This window comes from Phalacrocorax carbo, chromosome 7, assembly GCF_963921805.1.
Source record: "Phalacrocorax carbo chromosome 7, bPhaCar2.1, whole genome shotgun sequence".
NCBI lineage: Eukaryota > Metazoa > Chordata > Aves > Suliformes > Phalacrocoracidae > Phalacrocorax > Phalacrocorax carbo.
The window spans coordinates 22,942,539-22,958,780 of NC_087519.1; the positions used below are offsets into that span (position 1 = coordinate 22,942,539).

Genomic DNA, 16,242 nt, shown 5'->3' on the forward strand with positions numbered 1-16,242 from the left:
AGGACTGTGTTCTGCTGTTTTGTAGAGCCACTGGTACAGTGGGTTGCTGTGCTTTGGCTGAGGCCTCGAGGTGCTGCACATCACATCCTGGTCTAGAGCCAACCTGCCAGGTTATACATGCTGGCCCCCATTCTGCGTGTGCCATGGAAAACCTTATACTGAGGGCCAGTTGTACCTCTTGCTCTCATCCTGCACAGGATTTGGACAGTCTTCACCCAGCATTATTTGCTGAGAGGAGATTCCCAGCTGAGCACTTCTTTCTCATCTCTGCTCTCAGCTTTTGCTGCATGTGTAGGGGAGAACAGGCGCCTGGGCTGCTCAGCACCCAGGGAATGAGGAGTTATCTCCGCAGTGTAACTCACTGAGGATAAGTTTAAAGGTTAAAACATGGGGCAGCCATTTGGGGAATATAACAAAGCTGTCTGCAACCTCCCCGTGAGCTCAGGCAGTTTTTCTCTGCTGCACCAGATTTATCTGCCTAGGCCTGGCTTGGGTTGAAGGAAGCAGGTATAGGTACAGTCTAGCATGTGCTTGTCCATGAGACAGCACCATTTGTTGCATGTCCTGGTAACTCCTTCTCTTCCTCTCTCCCCTGCGCAGTACAAACAAGTGGAGCAGTATATGTCCTTCCACAAGCTCCCTGCAGACATGCGGCAGCGCATCCATGATTATTACGAGCACCGCTACCAGGGGAAGATGTTTGATGAGGAGAGCATCCTGGGAGAGCTGAGTGAACCCCTCCGAGAGGTAAGGATGGGGTGGTGAATGGGCAATGCATGTTCCTGTCATCTTTGGCAGCTGTGGAGTGTCCGGTGTGCAGTCTCCTGTTTCAGTGCTTTGCTGAGGACGCCATCAGTCAATGGGAGCGGTGGGAGGCCAGCTTTCCCATTAGCACTGATTCTCTGTGCGCTCTGATGTCATGCCCAGCAGAGACAGCACATCCATGTGTCTGAGCAGCCATAAAGGCACCATATTGCTTGGGACTGTACCTGTTCTTGTGTTGTGTCTAAGTTTTTGGGAGACCAAGGCCAAGAAGCACATGCTCAACAGCTTGACTATACGTCTCTGTCAGAGACGGTTGCATTCAGAGGGAGTGACTGTCCTAGCCATTGAAGTATGTCTGCTATTCCCTTGCCTTGATCATGACAGAATTCACTGCTGTGGAGAGAGAAACTCAGGCCTTTGGCATTTGCAGGACTCCTGCCTGAGTCTGTTAATTGCTGCAGCACAAGTCATGGCTGGGATAAAGGCAATGGGGACTGCAATATGCAGGCCCTGCCACCCATTCATCATGTGAATAGGTACATCTTGGCACTTTCTGAGGCCATGGCAATGTCTGGCAATGCCCTCCCTATTCCCAGAGAACCCCTGCAGGATAGCAGTCTGGAAAGTGCCCTGCTATTACCTCACACCTCTGCAAGATCCCTTCCTTCTCCACGCTCACACACATCACTGCCTGGTATGGCATCTCAGTAAACTCCCACCTCATGCTGCCTAATATTAAGCTATTTTTCATGTTTTATATAAACCTCTGTGAGGTGTGCTGGGCTCATCTGTGCCCCATCCATCAGCTGTACCAGCATACAGAATCAAAGGAAAGGAGGAGCCTCCTAGCAGGGCCCACACTTGAAAGGAGTTTCTATAGAAAAACCCCTCCCCTAGCTGAAGCCTAGCAATGAAGATTCTCCCTAGTATATGCCTCTAATATGTTACATATATTAGCATGTGTAACAGAAGCACCAGAAGCGGTCTTTCTTCCTCCTCTCTTTTTCCCCAGTCACCTGCTTCCATAGGAGACAGAAGAGCTTAGGATCTACCAGCCATATATTAAAAATAGTTCTGCCAAAGTCTAAAAGTGCAACTCTGAAAAGAACCCCGGTGACAAGGAGATAGATGCTTCCCCAGCCCTCTTTCTTCCTGCTCCAGTCATCCAGATCCTCCTTCCCTGCTTATCTGGGGAGCATTGTGCTGAGATGATTTACTCAGGATCACTTTCTGCTGCTTTCTGAGTCTGAGCTGACATGGTGCAGAGCAGCTCCTGTGCAGCAGAAAGTGCTGTCATACCCTCTGAGTGACACCAAGCCACAGGCGGAGACACAGTCCCCATCTGCTGTATGACAGCTGAACAGCTGGATTGGGTTTTCTTCATCTGAGGTGGATGATCCAGCCATGCATCAGTGACTGGTGGGCACCTCTCCCTCCCCTCTCTTGACACTGTCCCCAGCTGCCCAGTATAATTCTTCCTCTGAGCACCTTGGCACATTTGTGCTGATTAATATCTCATTGACAAGTAAGGGCAACAGAACGCAGGGCTGCCAAGGTGAGTTACAATGTTTTCCCAGAGAGAAGCCCTGGGCTTTTTCATACAGCATTTCATCAGTGCTGTACACCTCTCTCACAGTCCAAAGCTTCCTGCAGCAAGAGGCATGTTGTGTGTATTTGGGAGGTTGCGGGGTATTGTCCCTGCTCAAAGAGAAAGCATATGAATGAAAGCAGTGAAGCACGGTGTCAAGCTGTCAGTTTCAGCTCACACTGCTACATGCTCTGAGCATCCAGAGCCCATTCCAGCCTGCACTGGGGAGCCAGACTGAGGGAACAGCATTTTTATTTTTTTTCACTTTCTGATGTACAGGTCAAGTGGGGGCATCTTCATAGGTTATTAGATGTTGACTAAATATATGTGTGTGTCTTTTCTGCTCCCTGTCCCATCTTTTCTCCTCCCTCCCTCTCTCTCTCTCTCTCTCTCATTTGCATTACATCGTCGTCAGGAAATCATAAACTTCAACTGCCGGAAGCTGGTTGCCTCTATGCCCCTCTTTGCAAACGCAGATCCCAACTTTGTGACATCCATGTTGACCAAGTTGCGGTTCGAGGTGTTTCAGCCAGGGGATTACATCATCCGGGAAGGCACCATTGGCAAGAAGATGTACTTCATCCAGCACGGGGTGGTGAGCGTCCTCACCAAAGGCAACAAGGAAACCAAGCTGGCAGATGGCTCCTACTTTGGAGGTGTGTGTTAGTGAGACACCCTTACATAGCAATACACACTGTGTTCAGGAGAGGATAAGTCCTGGACACACAGGGCTGGCAGCATGTGGAACTGATAGCCCAGGCACCTCCTCCTCCACCCTCTGTCTCTGTTCATCTCACCTGTCTTGCAGCTTCTCACACAGTAAATTGTGCAATGGGAGGTGACTGGGACTTATGGGCAGTGCAGAAGCCTAGGTAATAAATAATAACACAACAGAGAAGGGAAACTTAGTTCTTGTCAGTTCATTTCTTTTTGCCCCAAGCAAATTGACAGATCTCAGAACCTAAAGGAAAAAAATGGAGTGTTCTCAATTCTCCAAGCACATTTATAGTGTTGCCTAGTCCTACTGTCTGGCATCTATCATACAAGGTACTGTATAAACACAGAGGAAAAAACATAGTCCATCATCTCCCCAGCCTGTGGCTCAGCAAAATGTTGTGAAGGTCAGCAGGCAGGCATAATGTATCAGCAGCAGAGCTCTGGAACAGTGAAACTAACATGAGGTCAGAAAAGACACTAAGAGAAGATTTAGAATATTGCTCTTATGAGTAACACAGAGACACCCCTCCTATCAGGGCCCTGTGGAGACCTCACTGACAGCCCAAGACAGACAGTTCTCTGATAGATGCATGTTTCAGTACATGCACTGAATGCGACACAATTAATGGCCTACTGAGAGGGCAGAATGACACCTGCCTTTCATTCCCTTCTGTAAGGCCTTTTCTCTATTAAAAAATCCCTGTCATGCATTTCCTACAGTCTTAGACTCTTAGTTTCTGTGAAACAACCTGTCTGCACCTACCTGGAGTACAAAGATTTTGCACATCCCTAGCAAGCTGGGTCAGTTTGCAGGGATTTGGAGTGACAGCATTGGAGTCAGGATACCCTGACCCTGACAGATTTGATTAAAATTGCCCATGACATTCAATGTGTTTTAGACACCATACACACAACTCCTCACACACATTCAAAGCTGGCATGGTCTGATAAGCATAATTTTCTTAGGAAAGCAGCCTAATAATGTACTTACAACCTTGCAGTGCTGCTATATCAGTGCTTTGGGGTAGACCCAGAATGAATCCTGAGAGTGGTGCTGGTGGATTGACACCCAACATACAGCAGAGAGAAGAGAGCTGTCAGTCTTTAGGGCACACCTTTAAGTGCCTGGCTTAGCTCCCCATACTTTGTGTGTAATCAGTGGAAAAGTAGGACTCAGGAGCTCTCCACTGAGTGTTCAAAGAGTGTCTGTGCCCAGGTCAAGGGCCTTCTGTTCTGTAAACGGCTAAGCATCTTCCTAGAAAGAGCTGACTGCAGTGTAAATACACCAAGAGTTAGTAGGTGCCACTAACTTGGCTTTCTCTCAGAATTTGTAAGCTTAAGACACATCTACAAAAAACTTTGAAAACATTGAAAAGACAAATGCTCTGGGTGTGGGGATCAAAATTACTACCAGGCACCAAGGCCCCAGGTCAACACAGAGGCTTTACTACAAATCTAGAGGGAGAATTATCTTCAGTGAGAGTATGGCTTGACCTTCTGCTGCCAGTGCCCATGAGGAGCCAAAGACAGACATCTTTCCACTCTGAGTGCACAAATGGTATCTTTGATAATCTACCATAACAAAACTTGACTAGCTAATTAGATCAGCAGAATCCCTGAGGTGTAATTGTGTGTAGCAGCTGCCACAACTGAGCCCCCTGATATTTTTAAATGTTACTGCATATGCAGGATATTACCGCAGTTCATGTTTTCAGTGGGAGTGCAGGTAGAGTCTAGCTAGTGAGGAGACTGGGTGGCAGGCAGGACTACCTGTGAGAGACAGTGCCAGGTCTTGTGCAGCAGCGGTGATGGTGTCTATCCCCACATTCTCAGGTTGTGTCTTTCATTCCAGAAATTTGCCTGTTGACCCGTGGCCGGCGCACAGCCAGCGTGCGAGCTGATACCTACTGCCGGCTCTACTCCCTTTCAGTGGACAACTTCAACGAGGTGCTGGAAGAGTATCCCATGATGCGGCGAGCTTTTGAAACCGTGGCTCTTGACAGGCTGGACAGAATTGGTAAGCAGAAGGTGTGAGGGTCTCCTTCCCAGTATCTGCTGCCCTGGCACCCCACCTCCAGGCTTGGTCCTTAGTTTCTTTGCTGGAGTTGCAAACTGAAGGAGATCCCAGCCCATCTCTCCCTGCCTGACTTCAGCTCCTACAAGAAGCCCCATTCACAATCAGTTAAATCCACATCCTTCTCTCCCTTTCTCTCTTTCACACACACATTTCTGCCAGCTCCTGCTTCCATTTTTTTCCATTTCCAAGAGTTCTTTGTGAAGAACCGTGATCTACAATCTGAGGCCATCAGGGCCATGCTGTTGAAGCCACTAGATTTTGAATTTTAGCTCAGAATGTGTAAATACCTTCAGCCTCCCAGGTTCAAGAGAAAACAGACCAGGCTATGAGTCCAAAGTCCTGCAAGCAAACCCCAGTATTTCAGCAAAACATTTTGTGGCAGAAATCATCTCTCTGAACGGGGACTTGAATGCTTGTGAGAGTGTGACCTGGTTTTGCAGGGATGCTGCCTAGGGTATGACTGTATGTGTTATTGGTATTAATTTTTTAAAGACAAAAACTAGCAACCATGTTGATGAGGAAGAATATTCTTCTCTGGAATATTAATGCATAATGAAATGCAGAACATAATCCTTTTTGGGACAATTTTTTTTTGGTCATAATTGACAAGCAACCGGAGAAGCAGGAAGTGCTGTAGGGAAGGGAAACCTTTGGGTGCTTTCTGAAGAGACTCTTGTGAAAAGACTATAGCAAAACACAGCCACAAAGTGCCTGCCCAGTTGTCTATTAAAGTCCAACTATAAATATATTTAGTAGAAATAGGCACCTGATTGAACAAAGTCATGGAACAATTGATAAAAATCTAACCTCCCACAGCCCGGACTAAACACAATTAACCAGAGTGTTATTGAATTGTTATAGCTCATAGTCACCCACCCCAGGATGCTCTCCTATCCCATGGGAGATATAACCTGTGCTGCAATCATCCTTGTCTATCTAGAGAAGACCAGGATAACATTCCTCGGTCACATCCAGAGATGTTTAACACAGACAGATTAAATGACTTATGCAAGGTCACACAAGAAGTCTCGCAGAGTTGAGGACTGAACATTTCAGAGTCCCAGTGTAACTTCTTTAGCTTCTTATTATACATCTCTTAAACCCGCATGCATTTTCATTGCTTTGCAGAATCATGAAGGTCAATGCAGGTCTGAATACAATGCAGAAGGCAAGGAGAATAATGGGGTGAGGGGCTAGGGAATAAGCTGGCATCCCAGCAAGGGGTGCAGTTCCTCTGGGGCTTTTTATGCAAGGAACATTGTATTCTGTGCATCTCATTACCTGCTGCAAATCCAAAAGTGTGACCCCTGAGGAAAAGGTTATGAGCTAAATATGTAGAGTTTGGCAAAGCCCATGCTAATGAGGCCCTGGTGTAAGTGGCAATTGTCCCATCACTTGGGTTATTTAAATTAGACTGAACAAACCGCTAAGAAAATGTAATGTCAGGCAAAATCAGGGGTGGGCCAGCTTGATGTTATCTCAGATTCTTTGGCTTTAGATCATCAATGCTGCTCAACTTCCTAGCCTGATGTTCTCTGTGACTGTGTATGCAGGTGGGGGGTGGGGAGCGTCCTGTGCTCCTTGTCTTTTGCTCTGTGTGCTGCTGCACACGTAACTAAAATTAATGGAAAATTCTGCACCAGCATAAAGAACCTCCCATGCTTCTTCCCCTAGGAGAAATTCCCTTTCACACACAGCTGCAAAATGTCAACATAAGGTCAGAAGGTGACATGGAGCAACTGGAATAACAGGCCCTTTGGTGCAGAGGTCTGGGATTGTCCTCCCCTCCTTTTGCCATTCTGCTGACCTGAGACAACATCAGTCCCTATGCCATATAAAATGCAGAGACCTTCAGAGCCGTTCATTGAAAATCCTAGTGCCAGCCCTGTTTCCCTGGCAATCAGACTTGAGAGCTGCCTGTTCTCTCAACTTTACATCCTCTACAATTGCGAAATAGCATCTTTATAGCACCTTACAGACTTGTGCCAAACACTCTTTGGCTGGAATTTCCCAAAAGAGCCTAAGGGAGTTACAGGCACCCTACTGAAATTGGCAGATCCCATGGAAATCCTTGTCTATAAATAAGGCGTTCCTTCACTTTCCCCTGAAATGTGCACCATCTACAAAGAGCAGAGCAGTAGCTGTGTAAGAGCGTGTGACTTTTTAGGAAAGTCAAGATTACTGCATTCTGCTGAGACTTTCTCTGAAAGTACAGGGATTATTCTAGAGGACTGAAGGTAAAGAACAGCAGTTCATAAAAGTCGGGTATGAACAGAAGCAGGACCATATTTCTGGTTCTTGTAGGTTCAGCTCTGTAGGATCTGTACACAAGATGGAAGCAAATGGGAGCCTCTTTCCAAGTCAATGGTGCATTCACTAACTCCCTTCTACCCAAGTGACAACATGTCCTTGAGAAGACCATGACTTACTGAGTACATGAAATGATTCAGAGGACTCTATCACTATTCTGGCATCAGGATAAGATCCATCCAATATTCCCCCTGTGCAATGAGGAATCAAGAGAGCAGGGAGAAAAATCTCAGTCCATCCAGTCAGTCACAATGACTGGAGAGATGTTTACAGGATTACCTGTTATATGGCGGATTTGGAAAGCATGGTCTAAGCTTGTGTAGGTAGCAGGGAAACAGGATGAGAAAGTAAGACATCATCCCTTGAAGCAACAGGAGCAGTACTGGTTGACTGGAGGTGCGATGAGGCATTCACTTTGTGGAGCAAATGCAGTTTGAAATCCTGTGGCTAGGCAGAGGGGAAGGAGTGGGGCAGATGTATCCTGATCTGTGTGACCCCATCACTTCCTGCTGGTACATGGGCAGTGCAGCAGCATGAAGGGCACAGCCCCACAGGGAGCTGTCAGCTACACTGATCGCTTGGCAAAGAGCACATTGATGTATCCTCCTAACCTCTGTTGTTAATGGGAATTGATACTGGCATCCTGCCTGTGCCATGCATGGCTGGGGAAGAAGTTTCCCAAGTGTTTTGCACTTGCAGAGCTCTTTAAAGACCAGAAGGGATTAGTCTCCATGAACTAACTAAGGCTGGGATTCTACAAAGATTTGTGTCCCTGCTTAACTCTGCTCTCTGAGTAACTTCAGACAATAAAGAACTCAACCTGCAGAATATCACACACATACCTCTCCACTGGCTCAGGGCCTGAAGACTGAGACTCAAGGAGATTAGGCTGATGACTGATTAATTATCATTTTATCACTGATTAAATCTTCCTCTTTTTCTTGTTCTTGACCAAGCTGTAAAATTCTTTGTAGTATTTTTGTGTTGAAATTATTTGTTCATTTCTCCAGTGAGTAATTCTTTGACAAGCATTTGTGAATCGTCTCAGTTTGTGATACGTCATTTAGTTACCTAAGTCATATCATTCTGTTCCTGACCGGCTTTGAAACCAACTTTCAGTGACCACTGAAGCTTAAAATTAGATTTTCACAAGTATTTGCACTTGTAAAACACAACCACTCAAATGTTCATTGAAAGTAAATACACTACGGGTTATTAATATTGCCAAATCAAAATTCACTGATGCATTCAAAAAATATCGGGGGGCAATTATTTTCCATTGTTCATTGTGCTGTAATAAATACCATAAATGTCTCTCATAAGGTTGCTTACCATCCATATCAAAGGCACTGGTGAGACCTGAAGGCATACTTGAAACCAGAGGAAGTTATTTTTTTCGTTTTCATCAGGAGTTTTTTGCCACGTAGTTTCAAATGCATACATTTTGAATGCCAATCACGTATGTTTTGATACAAGGATCCCAGTTAACCCAGGATTAAAAATGCCTTGCATTTCCCCCAGGCACTGCAGATGCTAAAAAACCAAAGAAAAGCTAAGACAGCACAATACCAGTCTCAATATAATTATGTAATATTATTGCAGTACAAGAGTGTCTGTTCAAGATATTGTAGTGGTATAAGTTTTAAAAGCTTTCTCATATAAACAAGCCACAAAAATAGCTGTTCCCAAACTTTTGACTGCGCACCCTATTTGTCAGCTCATGATCATGCTTCTGCAATTGAAATCCTGTTGGGTTTGCAACCCTGCTTGCCTAGGTCATGACTAGTACCCTAGGATCTGCTGTCTCAGAGGAAGGGCTGGCCTGTGTTAGGCTAGGTGAACTGTGCATGAGAAGATCTGGTATCTGTGCCAAGCTCTGCCACAGATTCCTTGTTTGTCCTTGTCATGCCTGTGCTCTGTGCCTCAGTTCCTCATCTCTTCTGGAAGGAAAATAGTACTAACAAATGTGGAGCTCCATCTCTGAATGCTTCTTAGCTGCCTACTCCCTTGTGGCAGGTGCTGTGCAAGATCATATGAATAAATGAAATGGACTGAAATGTGTATAAATGAAACAATATGTACTCAGCATTAATTTTACATGGTATCCACATCGTAGTCCCAAATTTGTTTACTGTATGCAGGTGAGTAGCCTCCAAAGAGCTGCACATGTGTGGTGAGGCAATGGAACAGGTTGCCCAGAGAAGTTATGGATGCCCTATCCCTGGAAGTGTTCCAGGCCAGGTTGGATGAGGCTTTGAGCCACCTGGTCTAGTGGAAGGTGTCCCTGCCCACGGCAAGGAGGTTGGAACTAGATGATCTTTAAGGTCCCTTCCAACCCAAGCCATTCTATGATTCCATGATTTGGTCATAAGGCTGTAGATATATATAGAGAGAGATATATCTGTATATATGCTTCTTATTTGAGGTGGCTGCTACAGGCATAGGTGATGTAAGGATAAAAGTTCCTGTGGCCCAGGTATACAATGCGAGAGTGTGTGTGCTTTGGAAGAAAGCTTTATTTCAAAATGACATTGAACTCTGCCCAGCCCTTTAAGGAGGTGGAATCTTATTATCCAAGTACTGAGCAGGTGAGGGTATCACAGATAACACAGGTTTTCCTGTATTGTGTCTTCTCCTGTCACCTCAATAACACATGAACATAACTGCCTATGAGGAATCAAAGTTCAAATACCACTATGTGTATCCCACTGACTTGAAATCCTCTCCCATGGTTTCCAACACTACAATGTGGAGATCTGAACCTGACTTTTATAGTAAGCAGAGAGAAAAAGGCATTTAGACTGTGATTTGTCTTCTCCTAAGGTGACTATCTAACATGGCTTAGACGAATCACACTCTGGAAATGCTATCTAGCACAGATAGGCAGGGTAGGAGCTTGGAGGTAAGCAGGAATTTAATATTTTAATATCTTTTTATTTGGAAGTAAAGGCCCAGAGTCAGGGTATTTTCTGTTTAGCCTAAGGAAAGATATCAGCAATTCACCAGCCATAGGTGAATGCAAATTACTTCAGCTTAATTAAAGTGAACTGGCAGCCCTTTTCACCTCAGCATGAAGCGCCATTTCTCATGCAACTCTAGAAGGAAAATAAAGCCTAAGATACCCCAATAGAAGGGACGGTGGAGGAGGGTGGTGGGAGACCTGTCTTGGACTTTGTAACTGGCCTTGGTCACATGAGTTTATCTCAACCCATGTCTACCTTGCAGGGTGCAAGTTCTTTGGGAAGTTTGGTCTCCTAGGCAGAGTCAGTAGTACCTCAGATGGATAGTTGGCCAGCTGGGAGCATTAAACAGAAGTGAGAGTGCTGGGGGAGTTGTAGGAGATAAAATATATTTGTGCCCCATCTCCATGGGTCCCCCAAATTACCAGATTCCTTTTATATTTAGAGAGCCACATCCAAAGCTCTTTGCTATCTCCATCAAAGTAAAGCACCTGTTCACATAAGATTTTACCATTCCAACACCTTTTAAAATAATTTTCAACCCCCACTTTAATTACATAAAGTAGGATCTACTTAACAACCACCCCTCTAGACTTAGGGGACTTTTCCTGCCTTGTCCAGTAGCTATCTGCAACCTGACCACGCTGCAAAGCACACAACTGACAGAAAAACAGTGCCAGAATGTCCAGAGTCTTCCAGAATCTGTCCCTGTCACAGCTGTCAGCACTGAGAATTGAGTGCAGGAGCTTTGGCTCCAGACACAACCACTTCTGCCACTTGAGGAAAAGGCAGCTTTTTGGCTTCAGCCTCCAGTGATAAGTAACAGCCAGGACACCATGCTTCAGGCAGCACAGGGCATCACAGGCACTCCAGAATTATACGGTTCTTTCACCTGTTCATGGATATTCACAAACAGTTTGCTCTAGATAGATCTATATATATATTTTCTTTTTCTGTGAAGCTCTGTATGATGGGCATAACTTGTAAAGACTGGGAGGGAAGAGCTTCATTTAACATTTGTTTACCTGTGATGAGATTTATCAGATAACATTATTCACACTGTATTGTTTGACCTACCGCAGTTTGGCCCAGTTGAAGTTTATGTTCTCTCTGTTAGAGGCCACATATTTTGGAGGGTATGTATTTGGTTTATGGGAGAGGAGAAGCCATCAGCGGTAGGCCTGAGCTGTACAGGGAGGGAAGACCTCCACTTAGAAAGATAGGGAATTGTCCATTTTATATTTTTGAACACTTACTGTTTGTTAAGATGGTAATAAGAAAACAGATTCAGCTAACCTCCCCAGTGCAATGGGCTCCTCACTGATAAAATTTATTTCTCTTTCAGTGTGGTATTTGGCTCTTCTGCAATAAAATCCCTGTGTACAGGTGTAACTCCACAAAGGCTTGCAGAGGACAGAGCAGGGGAGAAGGAGATATTGTACGTCAAATGTACTACCAGAGTTCAAAGGATAGAGCTTTATCAAGAGAGAAATGAAACTGCAGTATGCGGGGGGGTGCTGCCCTGTATGTATCATGGCACACAAGCACACATATGGCAACTACGGCAGAGCAGTTCATCAAGAACTGCTCATCCAATTTGTAATGTATTTACATAGCCAGGCTCTCAGGAAAGTTAATCTGAATTTGTTTCTAAGAGCAGATTTGTTAAGTACACTGAGCTCCTCTGTGGATGCTCTTAGAGTTGATCCAGCTGGCTTTGCTTTGCTTCCAAGAGCTACTTCAATTCTGAGCAGAAGCCTTTACATGACAGTTAATACAGTTCAGTGTGGGTTAATTTACATTTGAGAGGAAGTCAGGTTTGGACAGGAAAAGAGCAATATACTGGGAGCTAAGAATTATTTTGAAATCTATGTTCCAGCTAATTTCCCTGTATACATGGACTCTAAGACAGTGGCAAGAGCTGGTGCAGCAAGACCTTCCAACCAATATAGTACCAGTGCAGAAGGGTTCTGCTGGGGCATAGAAGCAGTTGTGGCAAACTACCAGTGATTGAGTATGTCCAGGGTTTCTTTGCCTGCAGTTGCCAGTTGCTTTCTTGCCCCCCTGGGGACAAGGGCAGGAAGCTGAATTACCACAGAAGACCAGCTAGGGACACAAGTAACCCATATGCAAGAGAGGGCAAAGACTGACTTCAAAGCTGCAATGTGCTGTGAGCCCTTTGCTGCAACCAGTGATCCAAGCAGGGCGTCTAGTACCCAGTCGTATGAATAACAAGAAGCGAAGCCCTGAAAGAAGTAACCATGTGGCAGGGGCAGCCACTTTGACAGCAGGCCAGGGCATAAGCCAGCCTAATAAGCAAATACATGCAAATTCAGAAAGCAATTTAGTGACCTGGATTCTTAAACTGCAGCCAGTGTGCTTAGACAGACTGACAAGAGAAATGAACAGAAAGTCACAGCTAATCACCCCTGTGTCTGTGCAGAATTTTAACAACAGAAGGCTAATTTTGATTGTTTGATAGAAGAATTATTGTTGAGTGCTGCCTCCTTTAATGAAATCACATGAGCCTTTCTCCCTGTTCTTTTGTGTGCTATCTACAGTTGAGGAAAATCTGACTTTGCAATTCTTGATTAAGGATTAATAAACTATTTGCTTAGTTTCCATAATTTTACATACTTCAAAGCACCACTGTCTTTGCTATGAACATCTTCTAGGCTCTAGATACCTTTCTTTTTTCCCCCTATATTTAGCGTATTGTTGCAGTGAGGAAAATAGGGAGGTTTTAGAACCCAAGCACTCCATTGATGATATTTACTTTTGCCTGACTGGGGGAAAAAAGCATATTGTGTTAGGAGCTGTACACAGAGAACAAAGGAGTCAGTTGTGCCATGGAGACCTTTTAGTCTTAAGTCCTTTGACTGGCTGTGCTCCTTTAGCTCCATTGGTTGAACTGGCCCTCAGTCCTGTTCAGGGGCACATCCAGCCCAAGTGGATGCTTGGGAGCCATCCAGTCCTCCCTTCATCAGGTTGTCACACACCACTTTCCCCACAGAAACCCAAGGCAGCTTCTCTCTCCGCTGTAGAAAGGTAAGGGGCTTTGAGCTACCTCAGAGTAAGCAAGGGTGGGTTGCTGGTGCAAGAGGTGGTTGCACGTGGCTCCTGTGCCAGGTCTGTGGCATCTCAGTAAATTTATATAGTGCTTTTGGGTGTAGGAGAAATGCTTGGGTGGATTGTTTAGCTTAGTACCTTAGGCTCTGCTCAGCACTTTAATTTGTGTGGGATAAACATCACAGAAGGAGAAACTCTGTAACATACAGGCTTCTGCTTCTGTGATTAGACTGAAGGAGAAACAGGAGTCCCTTTTTCTTCCTCCTGATGAAACTTCTCACTGGCTCAGCAAGAACACAGCACTCTATTGCGGTTCACTGAGTGTAGCTGTGAGCTGCAGAACAACATTTCAATTAGGGTTACACAGTGCCAAACTAATCAGCCTTTCAGTCCCCTGAATGATGTCTTTTCTGGTCTCCTTTTGAAGCAGGTGCTGTGACAATAAATCCAGAGCAAGAAAAATGAGTTTGATACTGAAGCAATTTCATAAATAAGATGAGGAGGAGAAATAATCTCAGACCCACCGGCCCAAGCAAACTTTTTCCTACTGCCTTGTTCCACTGTTGGCTTATGTTTCATGCAGCACCTTAGTCTTACCTGCCAGGAAAATGTCTTTGTCCCACCTGGACTCTGCTGTGCCTGTTCTCATCTGGTGCTGGTTGGAAGGAGGATTTTCTCTAGAAGCAACTAATAAGACTTATATTGGTGTGTGGAAACATCATGTAAATGATGCAATTAATTAGAATGGTGGAACCAATTAATTTTTCAGTTTGCCAACCAGTTACAATTTTGGAAAATGATATTGAAAAATTCCTCTTCCCTTCAATAACTGAAAGACCATTTTCAATAATTTTTTTAATGTTCTGGAGCAGAAATTTGAGACTTTCTTGACAAAAGAGAAAAGAAAAAATTGATCTAATGAAACAGTTAATAGATTCAAGCTGGGCTCAGGAAAACAATAAAGTGTAATGCAATTTCAAAGGAAAACTGAAATTCTTGGTTTTAAAAACTAACAAAAATAATCATTCCAAGGTTTTTGCTGGAATTATTTTATCAATTTGATAGAAATTTAAGGAGCTTTGATCAACCATTTCTGGTAAATAGTATGCATGTTTGGAAAATGTGAGCATATTCTCTATTTAGTGCTCTGCCAAGGAAACCAGAGTCTGCTGTTCAGCTTTCTGTGTTTCAAGAGCTCTGGTTATGAAAACATTGGTCCCCTCAATTCATCCGTGCAGCTCTGATTAACATTGCTATGGGTTCTCATTTGAATTGAGGGCAGCATTGGAAATTGCAGGCTATTCAAGCACAGAGAAGCAAATCAGAAGCCAAAGAGAGGTGACATGGAGTTAAAAGAGTGAGATGAGGTGTAATGATGGAAACACAGAGCAGTTGCTGGTATTGAGCTTTTTGAAAGCTGCACTAAGCAACATCTGCTGTTTCTCCTTCTTCCCTCTTAGCCATTCCTCCTCAGCCTGGTTTTCCTACAGTCTGTTATCAAGAAAGCAAATGTGGTGAGGTGGCTTTTTTGCCACTTTCTACTTTGAACTCAGCATGCCGTCTGCCATCCACATCCTGACCTTGCAGTTGTGTGAGATGGCTACAGATCCCTCATGCTGGGATTTGTACCTTCAACTCCAGAAAGAGAACAATTACAAACCTGTAGTCTGAATCCCTCTTTAACGCAAGTATGCTGGCCAGATTCTCTCTTACCTGTCAATTTTATTCAGATAGGTTGTTCCTTCTTTCCAGACTTGGAGCAGTTAGTATTTCTGTTTCTGTACCATTCACTCCCTTTCACTGTTCACTGCAAAAATGCTCTTAAGTTCAAAGGTGACATTCATGCTTCTTCTGGTGTGCCTGGCTACATGAACGGCAGGTAGAACCAGGGGCTGTCTTGTTAGGGGATATCCAGTGCTGTCTGTTCCAGTCCAGTATACAATGAAACAGCCATTATGTACATATCCTACACATGCACTTCCCATGCAGACAAGCTCTCCAGCCCCTGTAATGGCATTAGCAGCTCAGAACCCTGTTTAACTTCAGGACTGTGTCCTTCCAGGGCTGGTGTCTTTCTCCAAGGTGAGAAAAGAAAGGCCAGTCCATACACCTTACTGCTTTTTTTGGAGGGAGTGATTAGCAGTAGGTAAAACACAAAAGCATTAAGCATCCCATGGCACTACCCACAAGAGACACATCCCAACTGCACCAGTTGCGGATCCAGATCAAAAATCTGTCAGTATTTTAGTGGTTTGGTTTTATGGTGTAGTTCAGCCCACTGTAAATTGCAAGCTTTACCCACTCTGTACAATTGCATAGCACTCAGGTGCTAGAGCCACACCCCGTCCTTTACAAAGAGATAAACATTTGATTTTTAAAACTACAGTGAAGGAGAAACACTTAGTGTGTTCTTCCAATGCTTAACTACAATAACAGTTAGATTGCTCCTTCTGTTCTTCTCTGGGCTTGTCTAAAATCACAACATCTCATGGGTCCTTCTGGAACCACAGGGAATGGTTCTTAGCAGCTTCCTTCAACTGTGAAGTTCCCTATAAATCTGTATCAAGTCACCTCTTCTCTGAGAGAAGCTGAGTACATTTTCAAGCCTGATTCTTGTGAATATTTTTTGTACCTTTTCATGCTTTGCAGCTAGACACTAGAACTAGCATTTTATGTGTTAGTGACTAGTATCTTTTATGCTTTCTAATTTCCTTCTTATTTGTTTCATCTTTTTTTCTGGTGAAAAAGATTTGGAA

The 16,242-nt window shown here is 44.4% G+C and overlaps 1 protein-coding gene across 1 annotated transcript in view; it reads left to right on the top strand.

Moving 5' to 3' along the window:
- Positions 1-16,242, top strand: part of HCN4 (hyperpolarization activated cyclic nucleotide gated potassium channel 4) — a 106,356-nt gene that overhangs the window by 83,552 nt on the left and 6,562 nt on the right. Inside the window, exons 5-7 of the mRNA XM_064456876.1 lie at positions 601-747; positions 2,769-3,009; positions 4,923-5,087. Of these exons, the coding sequence (XP_064312946.1) occupies positions 601-747; positions 2,769-3,009; positions 4,923-5,087 (553 nt within the window). The remainder of the gene's footprint in view (positions 1-600; positions 748-2,768; positions 3,010-4,922; positions 5,088-16,242) is intronic.